A 25,325-nucleotide genomic window follows, 5' to 3' on the forward strand; every position below is an offset into this window, starting at 1 on the left:
ATGAAAGCCATGGCCTTGATTGTCTCTCCCCCCTCCCAGCTGCATCTCCCATCACTCTACCTCACAATCCGGCCAGGTCATATTCTATAAATCTTTATATCTTTTTGCTTCTCTCTGCTGTCATATTGCTGTTCCTTTTGCCTGGACTGCCCTTCCCCGCTCTCTCCTTGCAGTTAAATCTTCATTTACTGTTTTAGAGTCCAGCTGTTCACCTCAACTGTGAGCTCCCCAAAGGCTGCCTGTTGAGGTCCCCCCATGAGACCATGCTGAGGCACCTTTGTGCTCCCAGCTGCAGAAGGCAGGCAGGCAGCCAGTGCCCTGGGGAGTGTTTTCAGAATGAGACTATACATCTATGCCTCAGGATAGCAAGCACAGATGCACGAATTGAACTAGATCAGGGTCTTCACACTTTTTTGTCATGAATCCCCTTAAATAACTTTGAGGAGGGTATCTCTTCAGTAAAAACCATGTCTTACAAATGACATTCATCTAAGTCTAATGAATACACACGAACAATGAATAAATGAGTAGTGACAAGTGATAGCAAATAGAAGATTTACACCCAAGAGAACAAGTGAAAAGTGATGGGTTATAGTAGCCAGTCATCTTTATCCAAAAGTTAAATGAAAACATTCCCCTGCAAGTCTTAATAAGTGTTCAAGAAAGACAAAACACCAACTTTCCTCTGCTGCATTTTACTCAGATATGACCTATAGGAAGCAATTTTGGAACATTTCGGCTACTTCTTGAAATTGGCAAAATATCCCACAGAAACATGAACCAAAGGAGGGGTGAGAAACATTCCCGGCTCTCTCTCATCTCAGAGAATGGTGATGATGCAGCAGGACCCAGGCTGGCATTCCAAAGAATGTTCTTTTCAAAGACTTGAACATTGCCATTCCAAGATGGTTTGACAGGTAGGTGGGTAGATAGACAGATGGAGAGGTAATGCACGGAATTAGCTGTGAGTTTGTGTCCCTTAAGTCAAATAAATTCCTCTCACCACCACTGATACATCTTTTGTTTTCATAAGACCATCGCTTAGTAGTGAATGCATTACAGATAATATTTGGGGAATAAAAGAAGCAAAGTACTTGAAGAAAAATTGTCAGTACTCCCACCACCCCACGGTACCTGAACTCAGAATAACCCAATCTGGACCAAAACAGGATACACATTTTGCCCTTACAGAATAGATCAATCTTAAGGGAAAGCCTGCATATAAGTTAAGTAGAAGGACTGATGCTAAAGCTGAAACTCCAATACTTTGGCCACCTCATGCGACGAGTTGACTCACTGGAAAAGACTCTGATGCTGGGAAAGGTTGGGGGCGGGAGGAGAAGGGGACGATGGAGAATGAGATGGCTGGATGGCATCACCGACTCGATGGACATGTGTTTGAGTGAACTCCGGGAGTTGGTGATGGACAGGGAGGCCTGGCGTGCTGTGATTCATGGGGTCGCAGAGAGTCGGACACGACTGAGCAACTGAACTGAACTGAACTGAAGGGAAAGCCTGAGGCCTTAGATTCAAGGCACCATGATTAAGGGGAGCTCCCCACACTGATGGCATCCCTTCATTCCATGAGCTGGAACTTTCTACAGGGGCAGGAAGGGAGCCAGGGACCGTGGGGAAGTTCTCCAGCACATCAGTTTAAGAAAGAGCACTTGGGAAAGTTGCATGTTGTGTGCTAAGCCGCTTCAGTCTTGTCCAACTCTGTGCGACCCTATGGACTGTAGCCCTCTGTCCAAGGGATTCTCCAGCCAAGAATACTGGAGCGGGATGCCATTTCCTCCTCCAGGGGAGATCCCAACTCAGAGATCGAACCTTCGTTTCTTCCATCTCCTGCATTGGCAGGTGGGTTGTTTACCACTAGTGCCACCTGGGAAAGTCGATTCCCGTAAGATTATTGCACCCGTGGGCCTCTCAGAAAGCCTTCACATAGCACAATTGTATGCATCCCCATGTGCCCTTACACAGTAAGATAAGATAGGACAAGAGTGAGGGTAAGAGAAAGGTGCAGATCAGTGATTCTCTAAGTGCAGCTCCCAGACCAGCAGCAGTGCCAGCTGGGAACTTGCCCATTCTTGGGCCTACCCCACACCTCTCACAGCAGAACATGTAGGGGTGAAGACTGGCTGAACAAGCCCTTCTGGGGACTCTGACGCACACCCAAGCAGACCGTTCTTGCTTTTGCCCCTTTCTTCTGATATTAATAATAACATTTCCATATTCCTTTGGGAAACCACCCCTCTGTTCCTTTCAGATGATACTGTTGATAGAACTGGCCGATGGCTTCCCCACCCCAGGTCCAAGGAGTTGCCCATGACTAGACCTTGTCATTCAAATATTCTCTCTCCCTGATCACAGTGGTTGGTTCAAGAACATGAAAGAGAGAGAATTGATCCAGAATCAACCTTGGGACTTTTACAAAGCCCCTGAAAAAGGTAGGGCTTCCCAGGTGGCTCAGTGGTAAAGAACCTGCCTGCAACGGAGGAGATGCAGAGTTCGATCCCTGGTTACTCTGTGGATTGGAGGGGCTGGAGTGAAGCAGGGAGAGGAAGATCACCTGGAGGGGGACATGGCAACCAACTCCAGTATTTTTGCCATGGACTGAGGGGCCTGGAGGGCTACAGTCAATAGGGTAGCAAAGGGTCAGACATGACTGAGAGACTGGGCATGCACACACACAAAATGGTACGTTCCCTCTTCCCTGAAGTCATTAAGCCAATTAGACCGACTCGATGGACGTGAGTTTGAGTGAACTCCGGGAGTTGGTGATGGACAGGGAGGCCTGGTGTGCTGTGATTCATGGGGTCGCATAGAGTAGGACACGACTGAGCGACTGAACTGAACTGAACTGAGCTGAACTACAGGAAAAATGTTGAAAGTGAAGCCAACATTGCAGAAATTTGGAGAGGAGACTGAGCACCTGGATCCAGCTTTACCTGAAGCCAGTCACTGTGCATTTTTCTGTTACACCAGCCAATAAATTTCCTTATACACTTAAGTCAAATTTCATGTGTTTCTGTCAGTTCTAGCCAAAGAACCCAGAATAACACAGGGACAGAAGTAGAGATTCAGCAGGAGAGAGAGGTAAGATTCTAAAACCCAATGGACTTACTTTCAAACCCTGGCTTCACTGCTTAATAAATGAGTGGCTTTGAGCATGTCACTTTGCCTCTTTGATTTGCTGTCTGTGGACACAGCAGGGTAAGACCAACTCCCTGGGGGACTGTTATATGGTAATAAGAGTCATGTGCAGGATTCCAGAAGTCTGATGGATGACCTTAACCAAGCTTTGACTTCTTGACCTTGACCTTCTCAGGGCCTCAGTTTTCTCATCTGTAGGAAGCAGATAAAGTTAACTATCTCAGAGGACTGGGATGAGACTTAAGAGAATTGGGGTAATCAATTGGTGATCAATATTGGTGATCAGTAGGTGACAATCAGCCCCATATGATTAAAACATCAGTCTATGAGAGTCGTTTAAAATCAGCAGCACCTGTGACCCACCCCAGGGGCCACAATGGGGCCTGCAGCTGCAGTGGTCAGTCTGGTAGATTGGAATTTTCACAGAATTGCTGTTTCTACAAGTGGAGGAGCTGGGGAGAAATTCTTGCAGGTGCTCATTAGGTCCGTGAAGCTGCCCTTGGGAGGAGAGGAATGCCTGGTTCATTACTGGCCCACTCTTCAGGGGGCCAGACACCAGCGGGCTACCTGACGTCTCCTCTCCTTGCCAGAGCTGGGAGTTTCAGCCAGGGGCCAGGCGGTCCCGGGGCAGGACAGCACGGGTGAGCCTCGCCGCCATCTGGTCCCCAACTCCTCACCTAACGCTTGTAAGAGACCCACTGCTAATTGCATGGTTGGGGGGCAGCCTCCACATCTTTGGCATTTGATTCACTAGTTTCTTTGGAAGCCCCAGTCCTGGGGCTGTGAAGAAGGGCTCTGCCCGTTCATGGGGCTTTCGAGCCCCAGCATAGTAGCCCAGGTTTGTTAGGCTGCATCTGGACAGGCAGTCAGGAGAACATCTCACTCCTGCGCTCAGCCCGGGGCTTCACCCGCCTCCCGCCCCCCCTCAGCCCACCTGGGCGGCAGGAACACCCCCAGACCCAGCCTCTCCTGTTGTCATGTCGTCCGCACTCACCCAGTAGGGGCACTTCACTTCTCTTGCCCCAAGTCTTGGTGCCTTATTCCCCTCTCCACCCCCAAAAAAAGCAAGGATAAGGAGGAATGGTGGGGAAGTGGAAAGTAGGAACAGAGAAGCCTGGATTCAAATCTGACTCTGTCACTTTCTACCACTAAACCTGGGGCCAATGGCATTTTTCTGGGGCCTCAGTTTCCCTGTCAACAGCAGGGGACTCCTAATAGCTGTCTCGCAAGGTCTCTGTGCCAATCAAGTGTGATGATAGTAACAGCTACGGCACCAGGAACCTCCTGAACAGTACGTGTGAGCATCACTGTGATCAGAAGCCCTGGTCCAGAGTAGGGGCCTGATAGACGCCACTTCCCCCTCCCATCCCGGTGCTCAGGGGAGGGGTGGCCACAGAGGAAGGATCCTGAATCCAAACAATGCCCTCGTGTGGTTTTCCAGCAGTCACGTGTGGATGGAGAGTTGGACCATACAGAAAGCTGAGCGCCTGAGAACCGATGCATTCAAATGGTGATGCTGGAGAGGACTCTTGACAGTCCCTTGGACTGCAACAAGATCAAACCAGTCAATCCTAAAGGAAATCAGTCCTGAATATTCATCGGAAGCACTGATGCTGAAGCTGAAACTCCAACACTTTGGCCACCTGATGCAAAGAGCCGACTCATTGGAAAAGACCCTGATGCTGGGAAAAGATAGAAGGCAAAAGCAGAAGAGGGCAGCAGAGGATGAGATGGTTAGATAACATCACCGACTCAATGCACATGAATTTGAGCAAACTCCGGGAGATAGTGGAGGACAGAGGAGCCTGGCGTGCTGCGTCCATGGGGGTGCAAAGAGTCGGACACAACTAAAGAGACTGAAAACAACAAACAGCAAAGGGTGGGGCAGGCGGGTGGAGAGCACACTGCTGTCCCCAGAGCCACTTCCCTCCCTGTGTGGGGACTGAGCCTACTATTAGTGCCCTACTGGCCTCTTGAAACACCAGGCAAGGGTCCATCTGTATTCACTCCTGGTACTCAGGCACACAGTACCACTGGAGGGGGGAGGAGCAGAGGGCAAGGGTCTGGGATCAAGAGACCGCAGCCCTTTCCTTCTGCCCTCTTCTTCTATGGGTCAGAGAAGTAAATTTTGAAGAGCCCTTGACCCTTGACTTCCCTGGAGGTGAGCCCTGACTCACCTCCCTTTGCTATAACTCATGGGGTTCACTATCAGCATCATCACTATTCATTGGTCATCTAATGGGCTCTGTCATTAACTCATTGGGTGCCCTGGAGCAAGTCACTTCCCCTGTCTGAGTCATGGTTCCTTCCTCTCTAAAGTGATAAGGCTGGGACTTCCCAGACGGTCCAGTGGTTAAAACTCCATCCTTCCACTGGGGGCACAGGTTTGATTCCCGGGCAGGGGACTAAGATCACACATATTCCTGGGAAAAAAAGACTGAGGATAAAGCACTTGCATGGATGCCTTCCAGCTCTTATTACAGGAACAATCCCCAATTATGTGCTCTCCTATCTCTGTTGACCACATGGACCCTGCAAGGTAAGAATGGTTGGATTAATGAAGGACACTGCTCATGGAAGACATGACATGCCCAGGATCACACAGCTGGCAAAGTGGCCAAGTGAAAAACAAACTCTGGTACCTTAGGTCCCCCATCCTCGTGACCTCTGGGACACTGGCATCCTGGGTAGGATCCAGAGGGTCAGGGACAGGCTGTCATTAGGCACCTGAAAATGTTGTTTATATCTGCCTCCACCCTCTGGGAGCTGGAAGATGATGGACACACAGGCAGGATTGGGGGCTGAGAGGAGAGGTGAAAACTCTGGGCAGATGCTGAGTGCTCCAGCCACTTAGGCTGGCATCAAACCATAGAAACAGACGGATCTGGGTTCAAATCCCAGCTCCTCTACTTACTGTCTGTGTGACCTCAGGCAAGTGACTTCACCTCTCTGAGCCTGCCTTATAAAGTGAGGCTAAAAATGCACACCCCAAAGACTGGTTGGGTAGATTCAATAAGCTCATGCTTGGTACACAGAAGATGCTGCAGAAGTGGTGGTTATTATTACTGGGGCTCTGTTCAGCTGGACTGTGGAAATACTCATTCAACTCTTTCCTCAGGAAAGCATCCTAAGACATCCTCTTTGGCTGATGAATCTTCTCAGCAGTCCACTGCACTGATTAACATGTTTCTTACAGCTCGGGAAATATCCAGAAATCTCTGTCCACATCTTCCAAAATCAAGCCCAGACAGGGCACGTGACTCACTCCAGGGCTCCAGATCCTCCAAGTCTCTGGAGGACTAAGGAGAGGAAATCACCACCGGCCCTGGGCACCTGGGATGGAGTCAAGGCAAGGTGTTGGATGTGGGCGGTGTCGGCAGCCTGTGGGATGAGGATGGAGGCCTGAGGATGCACTGGGGGGGCAGGCAGGCCACAGTCAGCAGCAGAAGGATGTGCTGCAGGGCGAGGCAGGCCACAGTCAGCAGCAGAAGGATGTGCTTGGGGGGAGGCCATAGTCAGCAGCAGAAGGGTGTGCTGAGGGGAAGGCCACAGTCAGCAGCAGAAGGCAGCGCAGCGCAGGGTCGTCCTGGCCTCAGGCACCGCAGGCTGGAGTCTGTCTATCCTTCCCCACACAGGAGCCAGAGCAGACCCTTGAAAGTATAAGGCCCATCACACGTGGCTCTCCATCTCACGCCAAATCTAAAAGCTCAAGGGGTGGTTTTGTTGTTGCTGTTTATTTGCTAAGTCGTGTCTGACTCTTTTGTGACCCCATGGACTGCAGTCCACCAGGCTTCTCTGTCCATGGGATTTCCCAGGCAAGAATACTGGAGTGGGATCTCCCCGACCAAGAGATCAAACCCAGGCCTCCTGCACTGGCAGGCAGGTTCTTCACTGCTGAGCCACCAGGGTAGGGGTGGTGGTTTGGTCCCTCCAACGCTCAGCTCCTCTCCTCCATTCATTTCGCAATAAGCCCACAGGCCCTCCATATTATTGCCCTGACAGGCTTCCGGGCCTGAGCACTGTTCCCTCTGCCTGGAACACTCTTAGCCTCGGTGTCTGCACGGGACTCCTCCTCCAGAGACCTTCCCTTCCCTTTCTACCTAAAATAGCAGCTCCACCACCTCTATCTCCTCACCCTACTTTCTTTTTCCTTATGTTTCACTACTACCTGAAATAGTTGATATTTATTCAGTTTACTGTATCTTCTCCCAAGGGACCATAAGCTCCGTGAGGCAGGGACTCTGCTCAGCTAACTGCGGTATCTCCAAACCCTGACACAGCATCTGGCTCACAGTAAACCATATGTATCTATGAGATGAATGAATGACTGATTCAATGTATTCATTGAACACTGGTGCCACTATTTTCTAGCTTGGATTGCTTTGGGCAGGTCATTTCATTTCTCTGAAACTTCCAACGCAAAAGATAGGACATGTTCAACTCACAGGGTTATGGCTTCAATGAAATAAAATAGTAGAGGGTGAAAGGAACTGACACATAGTAGGTGCCAAATAAATGACCACCACAGTCACCATTATTATCATCAAGGATCTCAGATTCATCACTTGCTCACGGAGGCCTTGGGCATGCAAGAGTTCTGAGTCCCAGTCTGTTCATCGGTCCAACTGTCCAACACAAGGGATATTTGCTGGATGCCAAAGGTGGACACGAAGCACCCAGCAGGGGGTCTGACATCCAGTAAACACTCACCAGGTAGCAGGCACTGCAATCGAAGGGCGTCTGGGGTTTGGATACCCACTCCACCACTTATTCTGTGACCTTGGGAAAGCAGCTAAACTTTTCTGAGTCTCCTCACCCATACCATGAGGATAATGATAGTCCCTTCCTCACAAATCATCCTGAAGTCACAATGAGATAAGGCCTCTGAAAGGGCTTCACAAAGCCCTCAGGAAGACGCACTGTGAAGGGCAGGAAGGCGAGGGTCCAGGGGTGAAGACAGACAGAGCCAAGAGTGGTGTTCGGCCTGAGTTCTGAGGGGGGTCACAGAGGGAGCTAAAAGAAGCCCAGCTCCCTCTGTCCAGGAGGCCTCTGCAGAGAAGATGCTATTGCCCCCACCCACCTCACCCCCTGCCCCTGCCCTCTTCGTAGGGCCTCACCAGGGACCTCTTCTGGGCATTCTTGGGACGGGGCATTTTCAACGGGGGCAGGTGACAGCAGCAGGACCCTAGAAGAGACCCTCAGTCAACCTCAAGCCCAATCCACTTTCTACCCTAAGACTAAGGCGGCCTCTCCCCCACACCCTAGGGCAGGCCCTGGGGAAAAAAGACCTTGAAGCCAAAGTCCCCGGAGGTTCATGAGGCCAGACACACTTCTCACGCTCCAGCCCGTGAGGGTCTGCAGAAGAAACACCAGGTCCCCTCCCAACCTGGGCCATCTGACCCCCGCCACCACCAAAATGAGAGTGGGGACCACCCGTGCCTTGTTTAGTCTGTGCCTGGCAAAACCCAGGGGTCAGCTCCCCAAATGACTCAATCAATAAGCCTTGCTGCAAATTCATGGTTTTTTTTTTTTTTTTTTGATCTGTCTTGATGAATTCTCAGTACCTAAGAATGGCTGGCACTTAGTAAGGGTTTAATAAATATATGTTGAATCAATGCATGAAGCAATGAATCATTGCTATCGAGAGAATTACTGTTAAGTGAAGTTCCTAGCAGGCGGTGACTGTTTTGTTTATGTTTTTTGATAAATCCCCAGGGCCTTGAATTAAAAGACCCTGATGCTGGGGAAGATTGAGGGCAGGAGGAGAAGGGGGTGACAGAGGATGAGATGGTTGAATGACATCACCAATTCAATGGTCATGAGTTTGCACAAACTCCGGGAGACAGGGAAGGCCAGGGAAGTCTGGCATGCTGCAGTCCATGGGGTCGCAAAGAGTTCAACATGACTTAGTGACTGAACAACAGGGCCTTGAATACCCTTGGGACATAAATGTGCGCGAGAGCACATGTATGTGAAAGTATGACCGAGTCAGCCACTGAATCATGACTCACTGGAATTTAATCTTTCCGGAAGCAAGGGTTACCATCTGCTTTGTTTAAGGCTGCATCCTCAGTGCTTAGACCTGGAGCGTGGCCCGTGTGGAATGAATGAACGATAAATGAAATGAATGAGCAAGGCCCCAGCTCTCAGCCCAACGACCTCAGACCAAGAAGAACAAACATGGAGGGGCACCTGAGCCCTGCCCCGGTCACCACTCGCCTCTTGGTGTTTTAAATAATTTGTCAATTGTTTTTAATTGTTGAGGCAGTAATACTTGGTTCATGAAACTGCAATATACAGAGAGGTGAAATAAATAGCTTATATATATATAATATATATAATATAGCTGGTTTTAAAATATTCCCTTATTCATTGGTGTACTAGGTCACGTGAGTCACGGAAGGTCGATAGCAGCATCCTCCAGAACTGTGAGTAATGCAGGGTCACCGTGATTGGACGAGGCCGTCTGTCGTCGAAAGTCGAGGCGCCGAGAATTCTGAGGGGCACGCCTTCCCTGCGCGGTGTCTCAGGGCAGCTTGCAGCGGACAATAAATAAATGACTGCAAACCAGAGCGCGATTTTTGTTGGGCTCTGGGGCAGGGACGGGGGATTGGGAAAGATGGGCAGTTGGTTGGGTGGGGGAACACTACTTTCTCTTTCTTCTTCTCTCTTTTTTGTGTTTTTGCTTCTTTTTTTTCTCTCTTTTTTTTTTTTTGCTTTAAGAACCTTTGGGAAAAAGGACTTTGGTTTCTCAGAGTGTCGTTTTCCTCACTCAAGTCCTCCTCTGGGGACGAGTTTCGAGTTGTCTGTTCCTAGAGAGACACGAGCACCTGTGCACTGACAACAGTCCCTTGGCGTGAGTCTTTTGTCATAGGGGGTTTCAAGTCAACAATAAAATCCTTATCGCTCCCCTCTCCCAGGAATTTTGGTTCAGTTTTTGTCTTCTCTTAAACACAATGTACAAAAATAGAAATTCTTCCTTATTTTTCATGTAAAAATATTCCTCTGATTGCAGTTCTCCGTGAGTGTGAGTGCGGGCCGGGGCGGCCTGGAGGGCGCGGCGGCCCGCCTAGCCGGGGTGCGTGGGGCGGATCCGCCGGGACCGCTTGGTCACCGTGGTGTACTTGAAGGGCTTCTGCAGTTCGGCCTGTCCCTTGGGGTAGCGCTTCATGAAGTGCACATCCTGCTGGTTCTCGCGGGTCTTGGGGCCCTTCCGCGGCCGCCCCTTCTTGGTGAAGCCCACGTACCAGCCGGAGTACTTGGCCGACATCAGGGCTGTGTAGTTGTTCTCCAGGACCTTCTCAATGAACACACACTCTTTGCTGGTGCCATCAGGCTGCAGGAAGAGAGAAGGAGGAGGTGAGAGAGGAAGGAAGGTGCAGGGGGCAGAGCTGTGTAGAGAAGGCAGGGGCAGGGGCCAAGGCTTGAGAAGGCAGAGAAGAAAGGGTCTGACCCCAAGCTTTGGCCTCAGCAGTTTCACTCCCTGGATCCCTAGAGTGAACTTGACTTAGCAGCCCCTGAATCCTTCCCTGCTCACCAATTAGGTACCAGCCTCCCATTACCATTCAGTGATCCCTTTCTTTTCCACTCGCATTATGGAGCCAGGGGCTTCGCCTCAGCTCTACTAGAAGGAAAGATTTACATCTGACCAAGCAAAATATTATCTCCTGTGATTGGTGCACAGCACAACATGTGGCCTGAGTCATCCAATCAGCAGTCCTCAAGATCCTGTTATAAGTAATCCCCCCAAACATAGGCCAGTTTAAACTCGGGAAATAGGTAAGGCTGTAGCAAAGGCAGCCACTGAACCCCCATGAGGGGAAATGTTGTCAGCTTGCAGGAAGACAGCCAAGAGGAAGAGTGAAAGAAACCAAGTCCTCCTCACATCTTTCAGTTTCTGGACCTACCCAGCTATATCTGAAGCTCAAGTCACCTCGCTGTTATATGGGCCAATAATATCTTATTTCCTTTAAAATAGTTGAGACTGTGTCCTATCACATGCAACAGAAAGAAGTCCCAGCTCATATGCACTAAACCGGGAACCAAGTTAACTGCCTACTCAACTGCCATTCAACTCCACTGTTACAGAGTTAAACATAAATTACATTTAATGTGGTATATCTTAATGTTTGTTGTGAAGAGGGGTGGAAGCCTCTAAAAATAAGGGCTTTGGCATGACCAAACTTCAAAGCCTATACCCATGATTCTAAGATTTTAGGGTCCCAGGTGAACTCCCTGGGAGACTATGCCAGGCAAGAAGCACTAGATTCATAGTCAGACGTTGAATCAACTCACACTTCCTTATGTGACCTCAGGCTAGTTAATTTCATTCTCTAAACTTTGGATTCCTTGCCTGGACCAAACACAGAAAATGACTCCTGCGTCACAGAGATGTTATGAGGATGTTATAAATGAGCCAGGCACACAGTAGGAACTTGTTACATTATTTCTGAAGAGCAGGTGCTTCTGAAGGTCTGACCTCCCTCCTTGGATCTGAACAAAAGGTGGTGGAAAGCGGGCTTTGAATCTTCTCCTTGAAAAAGCCGAATTGCTCAGTATGGAAGAGTGGGAAACACACAAAGCTGGAAGGCCTGAATTAGCAGCACTCGAGTTTCCAACTAACATCTCCAAATTTAGGCCAGGCCCACTCCTCGTTACAGACGGGTGCCCAGCCAAGTTGGAAGCCCAGCGGTCTGGCTGTGCGTGGAGACTGAGGTGCAAGTTCCAGCCTTTTGTTTGAAGTGGAAAACGGGCTGGAGCTTCCAGGAACGTTCACCTTTGAGCGGAGGGCAAGCTTGGGCCCTGCAGACAAAGTGCTGAACTTTGCAGAAAGGGACAGGCAGGGTAAGAAAACATTCTCTGGAGGGGAGATCTTTCGAGGAGGCTGCAGAGTATACAGGGAGAAGCACGCAGGACCCAGAGGACATTACGGGTTGAGTGAGCAGAGAGGGCCTATTGTGAGGGAAGCCAGGGCATATATGCAAGGGAGAGGAAAAGGAGTGGGATCTGGCTCCCCATGGATAATTCTGGAAGCTGCCTATCCAACCTGAGTCCAGGTCCCTTGGATGGTTTTGATGGAACAGTCAGAGAAAACTGAATAAAGGCTACACCATGACTGGTTCCCCATCTTAGAATATCTGCCTGGAAAACTGCTTTCAACCTTCAAGAGTCAGTTCAGTAACCACCTCCTCCAGGAAGCCTTCCCTGACTGCCATCTAGCTCCCTGGGTATTTCCTCCTCTTCTTTCAAGACTCCATTGGAGCATTGTGTGTGTTCATTGCTCAGTTGTGTCCAACTCTTTGCGACCCCATGGACTGTAGCCCGCCAGGCTGCTCTGTCCATGGGATTTTCCAGGCAAGAATTCTGGAGTGGGTTGCCATTCCTTTCTCCCATTTAGCAGTATACTTTATTCAACTCACATACTCCATCTTCTGAATCCCCTCCACACCCACTCCATCTCCTGCCTGCCCAACAGAGTAGTTCTGTATCTGCCTGCTCCTCATCTTCAGGAACTTCAGGAGGTCAGGACTGCTTCTCGCTTGCTCTCATGGCTTCGGCATAGGTCTTAGCCCAAGACAGGGGCACCCAGAGAATTTGTGGTTAAATGGATGAGAGTTCTGCTGGGACACAGATGGTGGGGGTGACACATTAATTGGTTTTCCTCCAAAAGAAAATGGACTCTGCCTCCTGGATCCCTTACTAGTGTCCCAGAGAGAGTCATGAGTTGTGAGAGGCCCTTCCTGGGTGATGTGCTGAGGAAAGTGAGGGCCCAAGCTCTCAGCCTGCCCACCTCGGTGTACCTACTCCTCACTCATTCATTCAGCATTTACTGACTGCAAACTGGAGGCCAGATATTTCCACATCCACCGTCTCATTTAATCCTCTTAACTTGCCAAGGTAGACTCTACTTGGTAGAAGACAACAGTTCAAAGACACAAAAATGGCTTTCCCAAGGTTATGCAACTGTTAAGCAGCAAAGCCAGGATTTGAACCTGCACTTGCCACTGCAGCTCACTTCTCTGCTGTCTAATCCCAGACAGGCCCATGGGGATATGGAAGAGTGGGTGCTGCCCATCAAAACACCTCAGGTCCCCCAGGACCACAGAACTACCATGCTCATGAAGCAGTGACTTGGAGGTTCAAGGGCCAGCACAGTGCCTGGCACATATGCTCTTGCCTTGGTTGAGGATCTGGGCTTCAGGCTGAGGCTCTGACACTCCAGAGGTCAGGAGCCCTTGGGAGGAGTTCCCACCTAAATTCAGACTTGGTGGATAAGAAGCTAACGACAGGCTGCCCTGGAGCCTGACCCTTGCCTTTCTCCTCACCACCTCTATGACCCTGCTTATGGCCTGCAGAGATTTTTTAAAAAACACATGTGCATGGGCCTCACCCCTCAAAATGCTGACTCAATTGATTCAGGCAAGGCAGATCACCAATATTTAGAGAGTAATGGAACAGCCCATCCCAGAACCTTGGTGATTTAGTAGAATTTGATCATCTCTGGAAATCTACCACCTCCAACCTCCTTCTTTCCAAACTGGAGTCCTATTCCTTCTGTTTTATCTGAAGACTGAATCCTGATGACATCACTTGGCCCCTAGATCTAGTCTTCCTTGAAATCAGAATTACCCCCTGGATGTTTTTAGTTACCTAGACCAAAACGAAAAAGTCTTTTTTTTTTTTTTGCTTAAAGGCATCTTGAATTAGGTTTCAGTCACATTCAACCAAAGCAGTCTTCACAAACATGCAGTGGGCAAGGGACCCCCTGCTCTGAATGGGTCTGGGGTCCTATGTTGCCCCAAAGGGGACACACTAATGATCACACAGGAGGAGACAGATGAGAAAAATCCACCTGGGTTGAATCTCCAGAGATGGGGAACAACTGCTTAGCAGGTAGTGCTTGACATTCAACAACTCTTTAATGGAATGAAAGGAAGTACTATCTCCTGGGTCAGGTGGAGGTGGGGTCCAGGGAGGTGGGGTCCAGAGTGGTGGCAAGGAGAAGGGGGCTACTCCTCTCTTAGGGGCTTGGGAGAAGAGCTCTGGCATGTGATCAATACGACGCAGCAGAGACAGAAGCAAGGCCAAGGGTCTGGAGCATCTGCAGAGGCTCTCTTGGGGGTTCAGTGATGTGTCCGGCTGTGGCCAGATACATAGAAGATTGACACCCAGGGTCAAGGCCATCCAAGCAAGCTATCCTGTTGAGCCAAAGGAGCCAGATCCTGAACTGAGGTCAAGGGATCCCACAGGTGAAGAACTTGATTTTCAAGGGGAATGTAGCTCATGTTTAACAAGTAAGTGCCTACTCAGTGTCAGGGTTATCTTCCCATTTTACAGGTGAGGACACTGAGGCTCAGTGAGGTCAGAGCACTTAGATTCCCAGGTCTGACGTGGCTAATTCTGGCTGTAGGTTGAGTCAATTCTCAAAAGGTAAGCACCACATTTCTATTTCTTTGGTATCCTTTCAGCAGATATAAAAAGCATGATGGATGGATGCAGAATTGGCCCTCAGAGCCGCTAGCCTGGTGGGGGATGCAAGCAGGAAAACAGCCAGTGCCAACCCAGGTGAGCAGACTGCTGAGAGAGGGCTGTGTGAGTAGCCGTGGGCTCCAGGGTGGGTGTGCTGACTGGGCGGTCAGGGAAGCCAGAGATCATGAAAGGAGGAGGCAAGACTCAGGGTGGATGGTCGAGGGAAAGGCTGTCCCGGCAGAGGGAACCGCATGCACACAGCCTGAAGGCCCCATCCAAGGAGTGGAGGCTGGCAGTGCCATGTGTCTGTGACATAGGAACACGAGGGCGGGCAGGCTCTCCCCAAGGAGTGTAGCCTTTCCTGGGTAGAAAGTGAGGGCCTGAGGACTGGTTCCGGCTGAGCTGCGGGTGGAGAGGAGGGCGAGCTTTAGAGAGCTGAGGGTGGGCAGAGGGCAAAGGCTTGGAGGTGGAGCCCGCGGCAGCGGAGGAACACTATCCCGGGGAAGGTAGGGAACAGCAGCAGGAGTCAGGCCAGGACCAGACACAGACCAGCCAGCAAGAGGAACCCCAGGTCGGGGTCTGATCGGCTGCTGACCTGTGATGGAACTGCCACCCAAGGACCCGGGCTCCCAACTGCAGGACCCAGAGAGTGGGCGCTGGGCTGGGCAGGAGCCAAGAGGGGGACCCGCCCGGGTCAAGTCGGGCCAGGTGGAGGGGTGGCCGGACGCCCGTGGCGCCTCCGTGGCCAGCCCGGGAGCTGAGAGGGGAAACTTGGGGGTGGGGGGGCCCTGCAGCAAGGTGGAGGGACACCTTGCCTGTAGCAAGGGGCAGGGAAGCGGCGCGCGGGGCGGGCCTCGCCACCAGCTGAACGTCCCCAGTATTAATGCCGGGAGAGAGGGCGAGGGGGCAGGAAATCGGAGCCGGCTCCTGTGGAAGCGGTGACTCAGCGGCCAGCCGGCGGGCGGCGGGGAGCCCGAGGGGACGGGGCTGTTCTTTTGACCCCAGGACGGCCCTCCCGGGGTCAAGATGCCGGGAACGACGCAGACGGGGAGGGAGGGGCACCGGGCACCGGGCACGGCGGGCTGCGGCGCGGCCCCTCCTTTAAACAGGAAACAAGGCGGGTGGGGGGAGAAAGGCGAGCCCACAACTGCAAGCAGGTTGCGCCTGGGAGGCGGCCCAGGCGGGCAGGAGAACAAAGCGCCCGACGCGGGGCTGGCCGCGCCGCCGCAGGAAACGCACAGCCAGGCCAGGGGACCCGGCGCCCGGCCCGCCCGCCGCCCCTGCCCCGGAGCCCTCGCTGGCCGGCCGGCCGCGGACGGACGCGGCGAGCGAGTCCGCGGAAAGTGAATCACTAATTAAAACCACTCCTAGGCATCCCGGGGCGCGCTGCGGATTACTATTCTGTTGCTCTTTGAGAAGCTCCAGCTGGAATCCTTGCCTTCTAAACTGGGCTTTGAAGCCCGCCAAGCTCTAGCCCGTGACCTGGGAAGAGTGCCCGGACACAGCCAAGCCTCAGCTTTTTCATCTATGAAATGGGAATGGTGGAAGTCTGTTCTTCCCCCACCCACCGCATGGGATTATTTTGAAGCATTTTTTGCTTAGTGCCTGGCAGAAAGTAGGTGCTCAATTAACAGAGGCTATTGGTACCCTTGTTATTAACAAATAATCAGAGACACTCTCCTGGCTCAGGTCTCTGGACTGTCATCCTCTCCCCAGGATATGGAGGGGAGCGGGGGAGAGGAATAAGAATTGGGGGATTCGGGGAGTCAAAGCCATGGCTTAAACAGAAATTGAAGTCATGCTTCCTTCCCCCCACCCCAACAAGGTGTGATAAATGCAGATCATCAAAGAGGGCCTTGCCTCAAGGAGAAGCCATCCTCTTTGCAATCTGGGTCTACCCTCTACCCTTCACTCCAAGGGGCCAGCAGAAGCCACCCCCTCATTAAACAAGTTGGGCAGGGGGTGAGTAGGGTCCCTGCAGAGAGAAGGGAACATGGAGCATGAATCCACTATAGAGCTACTGCCCGTAACACCTTCCACAGGAGCGTCCAAAGGAAACAAGTGTGTGAACTTCACAAACAAGGACACCAGGCCAAAAGGGGCAGCAGCATCAAAATGCAGCATCAGTGGAGGCTCAGAATCTCTGGCACATGGGTCCACCCCACCCACATCCTTCCCCCGCCCTAATGTGTTACATGCGTGTTCCACAGTAATAAAACCTTCCTGAAATGCTAGAATCACAAAGCCGAAGAGGCTGCTGGGTTCCAGAGGTGTGGCTGTGGGGAGTCATAAACCCCCTGTGATTATTAAAACAATGCTGCAGCCCCAGGCCCTGGCCCACTGATTCCCTGCTGCCAGACGTCAGGTACATTGAAACTGGGAGCCTCAGACCCCCTGGGGGATTCTCCCACTACCAAGCAAGCCAGAGCTCCACATCCACCAGGAGAGACCGGGGCCCCACGTACTCCCCAAAGCCACAGCCACAGCTGCAGGTGAGGGGACAGAGAAGTGGGGGTGATGAATGGATCTCACAGTGGGAATCTCTCTCACACACACACACATTCATGGGACCTCTTTCCCATTTGGGGCTGATGGGGCCCAGGAGGCACTGCGTCAGCCCCCCTGGGTTGCTGGGGGACCCACCCAAGTCCCAGACCACCACTTACCTTCCCCACAAGTTTGCCTTTCCGGTTCATACACAGGTAGAACTCCGTCTCCTTGCCCTTGATTCGGACTTGACTACCGAAGGTATCTGTCTCCACTAGGAGCTGGGCTTTGAAAGGCAGAAGGAGAACAAGACACATTTTTTTACCAGGGGCAGTGGCTGGCCTGAAGACTCAGCAATATGATCCCTGACCCTGACCTTGCCCTTGGACCTCACATTGCCCCCAGAATCAAGTATGGGAGGGCGTGCTTCCGACAGGTCTCTCTGGAGCATGTGCCCCTCAGGCAGGGAGAAAAGCTCTCTGACACCTGTTCCTAACTCCCAGACTCTCTGGACTCCACTGGGGACCCAGATCACTCCCGGGGGCTAAAGACCAGTGTGACTTCTCTTGCCCTCATCACTCACCTTCCCCTACCCCTCGCTTCCTTTCCCCAATGCAGGACACACAACCACACAAATAACCCCAAAGAAGCAGCAGTCTCTGGACTGAGGGGTCAGACATTCAGATGCCTATGAGCTCACACAGGCATGCATAATGCCTGCGCACGCGCGTGCGCACACACACACACACAATACATGCACACACGTCTTGCCTTGTGGAATGCTAAGCTACTTCCTCCAAAATTTAGCTCAGAAACCCCTTCCTCCATGGCGAACATCTGGGTGTCCCCTCCCTGATGGGGATATGAGAGAGGGAGTGCCCTGGCCACTTGAAATGGGGAAACGTCTGGAAAGGGTAATTCAAGGTCCCAGGGAAAGGAGGCTATCAGTATAATATTCACTTTCCTCAATCAAGGCCGTCAAGACTTGGGGACTTCCCTGGCGGTTCAGTGGTTAATACTCCATGCTTCCAATGCAGGGGGCCATGGGTTCAATCCCTGGTTGGGGAACTAAGATCCCACATATCACGTGCCACACAGTGTGGATAGAAAAATAAAAGGCCACCAAGGCTGGAGGATAACTAACTCCCAGGAGCCCGGAAGTCCCAGTCAGAACCCAGTACCCTCTGGTCTGGAATGGGAGACCTCATGTTAAACCCCCATACTCCACAAAAACATGGGCTGTCCAGATGATCCTGGATGGGGTAGCCAGAGCTGATCCCCCAAAGCCTGACTGAACAAGAACATCTAGTGGCTGAAGGGTGACTGTCTCTTGATCAGGCATACTGTAAGACCCTTCCCGGTCCCTTAGCCACTTCACATTTTCTCCCCGGTAGGATGCTGTGTGACTTTGGCAGGTCACATGCCCTCTCTGAATTTGAATCCTAGTGCCTGGATTTCCCCACCACCTCAATCCCCCTTCTTTGCCTCTGACCCCCTATTCTCACCCTCCCTCCCCTGACCCTTTGCTTCCCAACACCTGCCCCTCCCTCACCCACTAAATTTTAATTTCAGTGACAAGGGACTTGCTTCTCCATAACAAAATCATAGTCCTAAATACAGTATCCTTGGAGCCACAAACAGTGTACCTCAGTGCCCTTAAAATACAAGAGGTATGATTTTAATAAAAAAATTTTAAAATATATACCCTGGTGCCCTGCTGTGAAAATTAAAACCATCTGGAACTCAGGATTTCCAATAATTAATCTAGCCCTCCTTTGACACCACTACTAATTAAAATGTGATACCCACCTTTCCAAGGAAAAAAAGAAGAATTTACATAAAATTTAAAGATCTAACAAGAATTTAGTAATTCTGGGAACAAAGGTGGGGGCACATTCTTCTCTCTGCCTTCCCCCATCCCTAGTAAACACTGAGCTGAAAATATAGCGAACACTGAGATAGGGGTTATAAGCCCTTCATGCTCCCTGCTCCCCTAAATCCAAACTCCTTGTAACTCTCTTGTTAGCTTAGTCCCTGGGAACCAAGGGTCAAACATCATAGCACTTCCAAGACTTGCTTTCAGCATCTCCTCACAAACTCAGGCCCCACACAGGATGGGGGTTTTTAGGGGCCAGGAGAGTCCCCCACCCCCAGGAGCTTCTGATGAAGGTAGCGTGTGTAAGGGGAAAGGTGAAAGCTTTGAAATGCACAAGTATGGATATGGCTCCCTAGCTGCACTTGCCAGTGCATGACGCTGGGCCTCAGTCTCTTCATCTGTAAAATGGGGGTGGTCACCCCTCATCTTTAACAGCCAATGTGAGGGTTATATAAAATGAGGCTGTTCTCAGACGCTGGGTAGGAGAAACTCCGTAACTGTTCCTTAAGTTTCCTGATAAATGCAAAATAAACCCGTTTACCCAAAGAAAAAGTAGTGGAAAAGAAATCTGGTATGTATAAAACGGCAGAGGGGAAGCAGAACTTGCTTCCCCAAGGCGGGTCTTCTGTCCTGAAATTTCTCAGCATCCTCCAGGGTCTCAGGCACCCCACATTGTGAGTGCATCAGAAAATCCCTTAGGTGGGGATTTACAGAGCCTTGCAGTCCTGGAAGGGTGACCTGGAGTAAGTCACACACCCTATCTGAGCCCCTAGTTTCCTTATCTATGCAATGGGAGTGGGGCCTGACTGTAGTGATTGTCTCTGGGATCGGAGAGGGGTAGGGATGCAAAATCATAAAAAGCGGGTGATGCCACAGGGCTGAGGCCAGGCAGCCCCATGCAAGTCCGAGAGGAAGACTACTCTGTCTGCCCTCTCCCAGCACCAGCCTGGGCCCCTGTCTTCAGAAGAGCTCCTCCTGCACACTGGATCCGACTCCCCTGTGAGCCTGCTGAAGTGACACATCCCTGCGAGGTTATGTACCTTCATCCCCCTTTTACAGTGTGGGAAACTGAGGTTCAGAGAAGCAACTCTTCCCAGGTGGGGTGGGGGGGTGTGGGCTGACATCCAGTCTGGCTGGCTCTCTTCCTGTTGGGGCCTGGGTCCCAGAGGAGGGCCCCCAGCCCCAGGGAGACTTGGCTCAGAACACAGCCCCCACCTCTCATTAGCTGCAGCCCATCTGAGGAAGCCCTGGCCTCTGCCTGAGCCGTCCAGGGGCCTGGCGCTGGGGCTGGATAGCACCCCACCCCCGCCAGCCCCGCCGCCCCCACCCCAGCAAGGGGACGGTCTGCACAGGCCGCTGCACCCTGGGGAGCCAGAAGTCTGTTCTTCTCCGACCGCAGCAAGCCACGGAGTGACCTAGACTCCACTCAGCACATGACATAATGAGGAGGGAGCCGGGCCAAGATTATGTAAAGTCTTTGGGGAGTAATAGCAGCAGCAGTTCTCAGAAAAAGAGAGAGACTCCACCCACCCAGACCAGGTTTGCCCCAGAGCCTGCCTGGTCCTCAACACCACGCTTCCCCGTCTCATGACCCAAGACCAAAGCCCCCAAGACACACCTCTCAGGAGCCAGACACCTCATCTCCACTTGGTTTGATTCTCAGGTCTGTCCCAGGCCAGGCAGGAGGCATCAATGATATCATCTTGCTGCTCACCACCCTGGCATCCCCTCCTCCACTCTCTGCTATGCTTGCCCCCAGCAGTCTCTCCTCTACCGATGAGCCAGAAGGATCCTTACAAAATGTAACATGAACTGTGCCTCTTCCTGGCTAAAGCCTCCTCTGGATCTCCACGCGTGCGTGCTCAGTGGCTCAGTTGTGTCCAACTCTTTGCAGCCCCGGGGACTGCAGCACACCAGGCTCCTCTCTCCATGGAATTTTCCAGGCAAGAATACTAGAATGGATTGCCATTTCCTCCTCCAGGGGCTCTTACCGACCCAGGGATCAAACCCATGTCACCTGCATTGCCAGGTGGATTCTTCACCGCTGTGCCACCTCACTAACAATCCAGACTCTTCAAGGGGATCCCTAAGAGGTACCTGGTCTGGTCCCTGCTGCCCGCCCCTGTCTCCCACCCTCACTCACAGCCCTCCAGCCACACAAGCCTCCTTGCTTTTCCTGCTCTGACTCACCCAGCACACTCCCGCCTCAGGGCCTTCACACTCTTCTGCCTGGCGATCACTTTGCCCAGAGTTTCCCACAGTGGTTCCTCATCCCCTAGACTGACATCTCAACTCAGATGTCACCTCCTCAGAGAGGAGGCTACAGTCCATGGGGTCACAAAAAGCCAGATATGACTGAGCGACAAACACTGTCAGACACTATTCATACTTCCTCATCAGGCCCTTTATATACTTACTGAAGTTTACTTATTGGTCATTTCCCATAAGCCAAGTGTGGGCTAGGTGCCGGAAACCACAGTGCTGGATGAGACAGGTAAGGCCTGCCCTCATGGAGCTTACCTTCCAGTGGACAGAGACAGACACAGAAAAGGTAGCAAATAACAGGAGACCACTTGGAGGAGAACTCGGAGGAGAATGCAGCTGAGGACGGCAGGAGCTGCACGGGGAGGGCGGGGTGACCAGCGAAGGAGGGGACATCTCAGGTCCTGCTGCAGGCGGATTCTTTGCCATGTGGGCTCCAGGGAAGCCCCAAGTATGCATAATGCCATTTAAAAGTTAAAGCAAACAAGATTCAGGGAGGTAAAGGGACTTGCACAACGGCATACAGTTGGTAAAAGCAGAGAAGTTCAAATTCAGTGTCTGATCCCACAATCAATGCCTTCAGCAACTCTGTCCCCACCGGTGCTACTCCTGCCTCTCACTGGAACTCTGAGCTCCCCACTCACCCACCCCCAGCCTCAGAGTTACTATCAGATATTCTGACAAAGGAGGAACGTCCTATCCCTCTCTGGGCCAGGACTAGATGACTTCCTTTCAGTACCGCCCCTCTTGGAAGCATCAGTAAGTTATACTTATTTCCGTTCCGTTCCGTTCAGTTGCTCAGTCGTGTCCGACTCTTTGTGACCCTGTGGACTGTAGCCTACCAGGCTTCTCCGTCCATGGGATTCTCCAGGCAAGAATACTGGAGTGGGTTACCATTTCCTTCTCCAGGGGATCTTCCCGACCCAGGGATCGAACCTGTGTCTCCCGCATTGGAGGCAGACGCTTTAACCTCTGAGCCACCAGGGAATTAGAGCCTATCATATGCTGGTCACCGTTCTACCCTACACACACTATCTCAATCCTTATAACAATCCCAGGAGATTAGAACTATTTTTTTTATTACCCCATTTTACAGGTGAGAAAATGGAGCCCCAAGGTCACACAATGGTGGAGCTAAAACCCAGGCAGGCTAACCTAGAAGTCTGGGTCTCAGCCTATCTCCCCCTTAGGTCAAACTTTTCCTCCATGCCAGTCCCTTTCCTGGGGAAGTTAGTGAATGAACACGGAGGATCTCTGCCTTGACTTCACCTTCCTGGGGCAGAAGTCTGTGGGTCAAGATGCCCAAAGAGCCAAAGGTTGGGGCCCATCCCTCCCCAGCTCCATTTCCAAATGACCTTGGGGCAGGGAAGGGTATCAGCAGTCACCCTGAGGAAGATAGCTTCTAGCTGATTCTGGGAGATGGCCCATAGGAACACCCAAGTCTGGGTTCAAACCACAGCCAGAGAGGCAGCAAATGGCTTCCAACCTCGTTCTGACCAGAAGGAGAGGCTGTTTGCACCAGGAGCCGAGCGAATGCGGGATCTCCCCTGCAGGGGAGGGCCACAGAGCCAGTCTCGGCTCAGAGCAGGAGCCCAGCGCCTGCCCATGCAGGCCAGGAGCTTGAAGAGCCCAATCCCTTCTCCAGCATCCAGACAGGAACGCACAAGAGGAAAAAGAGAAAGTGGAAGAGAAAGGAACTGGAGAGAAAGAACTTTCGATTAAAAAAAAAAAGAAAAGAAAAGCTGTCTTTTTCTCCCATGGAGTAACAATGATGGTTTTAAAAAGCTAATACTTATTTGAGCATTTACCATCCGTCAGGCACTGTGCTTAGAGTCTGAATATGGAAAGTCTCATTAGATCCTCACAACAACCTTATGAGGTAGGAACTAATATGCCCATTTTACTGATAAAGAAACTGAGGCTCTGAGCAGAGCTTCAGAGGTTACTTGCCAGAGTCACCCAGTAGGACCAGGATTTGTACAGGCAGAGTAACTCCAGAGCTACTCTGACACAGACAGAGAGATTCCGACTCAGGAAGAGCAGGACAGACAGAGGCAGGCTGGCAATGGCAGAGAAATGAGAAACAACTTTGGTGGATGGATGGATTGACTGATTCCAGTGTGATTTCCCATCTGGGCTTCCCTGTGGGCAATCCAGGACCTCTCTTGGAAGGCTTTTGGTTGGAAGGGTTGGAAACAGCAGGAAAAGACAGAGATCCAGAGAGACATACACGGAGGGACACAGGAGACCAGATAAACGGAACTGGAGAAAACCAAGCAGGAGAATTGGTTTCCTTCCTGCTTCTCCCACAAGTTTCAGAGATAAACCTCCAAGACCTGAGAAAGAAAGCAGGGAGCTGGAGCCGACGAGAGGCTGGGCAGAGCAGCACACCGGGGACTGCACAGGGTGGCCCGCCGCCGCCAGCTGCTGCAGGGCCAGGGCAGACGCCGCTGGCCCCTCTCCAGGAATCATCCTCCAGCAAGGAAACGTCCTTGCCACAGAAGGCTCTGGGAGGTCACACTGAACCAGCACCCCCTTCCTCCCCTCTGAACCAGGTCAAGGGGAAGGGAAAGGAGTGGGGGCGGGAGGAAGGATTCCTCTCTGGAGAGGTTTCAGCATCGTGCACACACACACACACACAGACACGTATGGCTTTTCTCCAAAGCTGCCCATGGCTCCCCTTCTCCTAAAGTCACCCAAGGAGATTCGCAGGCCATGTGGGTTTGCCAGAAAGGAAGAGGGAGAGAATCAATAGGATCGATCAGGAGCTATATTTAATCCCAGCTGCAGCTCTCATGTGGCTGGCTGAGCTGCAGGGCCACCAAGGCGTGGGTCGCCACTCCTCACTGAGGACAGAAGTCGTGGGACACGAGCTCAGAGGGCAGGGATATATTAATGCTCCTTCCAGCTGGGAACATCTCTCGGAAAAGCTAGCTCTGTTGCTCGGGGTCTCCCGGCTGCAAGATGCAAGGCTGGCTGGAAGGGAAGACAGGAGAGGATGGAGGGAGCACCGATTCCCCAAGTGCCTACTCTGTGCCGGGTGCTTGCTTCATCCACACTCCTGATGCTCGCGGGCCACCCACGCACTCACTGGCTCAGACACATACTGCACACTGGTTTGTTGCTGGCTGTGTGCAAGGGGGTGCTTCCCAGGTGACTCTGTGGTCAAGAATCCACCTGCAATGCGGGAGACGTGGCTTCCATTCCTGGGTCAGGAAGATCCCCTGGAGAAGGCAATGGCAACCCACTCCAGTATTCTTGCCTGGAAAATCCCATGGACAGAGGAGCCTGGCGGGCTAGAGTCCATGGGGTTGCAAAGAGCCTGACATGACGGAGCGACTAACAGTTCCACTGTGCAAGGGGATACAGCAGTGAGGACAGTAGACAGAAGCCGCCCAGCCTCAGAGTGTGCCCTGAAGCAGGAGACGCAGAGAGCAAGTAACTGCGTGCGTAGCAGCGCCTCGGGCAGCAAGAAGCGCTAGGGAGAGAAATACACACACACGGGGACACAGACAGGAGTTCTCTGATAAGGTGACGGCTGAAGGAACGAAGTGAGGGAGCAGACGCCATGTGGACAGCTGGAAGAAGGGCGGCCCCAGGCTGACAGCCCAGCAAAGACCCTTAACTGCAGACACGCGTGGCGGGTGCGAGGGGCAGTAGGAGCCAGCAAGGACTGGGGTGATGGAGCCTGCAGTCAGGGAGGAGCCAGGTCAGGCCTTCCTTCTAAGGGTGTGGATTTCATTCTAAACGACATGACCGCCTTGGACTGAGTGACCGAGACTCACGTTTTGGACCACAGTATGGAGAATGGACTATGAGGTGTCAGATTCAGAGAGAAGGGGGTCTCTGCTGCCTTGCCCACACCAGCCAGCCCAAAGGACCTGGCTCCTTGCTCAAGCCCAGCCCTGCAGCAGGTACCAGGAGGAGGGAAATGGGGACTGGAGGGCTCCCGCCCACTTCCATCACCCACTCAGCAGAAGTCCTGCAAGACCCCACATGCTTTCCCAGGTGAGTCAAGCATGTCAGCCCCTGGTTGGGCTCTGTGCTGCCCCATAATTAGTTTAGTCACTTATCCAGG

The 25,325-nt window shown here is 52.0% G+C and overlaps 1 protein-coding gene across 1 annotated transcript in view; it reads right to left on the minus strand.

Moving 5' to 3' along the window:
* Positions 1-9,174: 9,174 nt before the first annotated feature.
* The window catches only part of FGF18 (fibroblast growth factor 18), a 36,788-nt gene continuing 20,637 nt past the window's right edge, over positions 9,175-25,325 (minus strand). The window contains exons 4-5 of the mRNA XM_055421807.2: positions 17,289-17,395; positions 9,175-10,489 (exon numbers count right to left, since the gene is read on the minus strand). Of these exons, the coding sequence (XP_055277782.1) occupies positions 10,223-10,489; positions 17,289-17,395 (374 nt within the window). The 3' untranslated portion in view covers positions 9,175-10,222. The remainder of the gene's footprint in view (positions 10,490-17,288; positions 17,396-25,325) is intronic.

The sequence above is a fragment of the Moschus berezovskii genome, chromosome 18 (assembly GCF_049115385.1).
Source record: "Moschus berezovskii isolate FMDL1 chromosome 18, NW_MosBer_1.0, whole genome shotgun sequence".
Lineage (NCBI taxonomy): Eukaryota > Metazoa > Chordata > Mammalia > Artiodactyla > Moschidae > Moschus > Moschus berezovskii.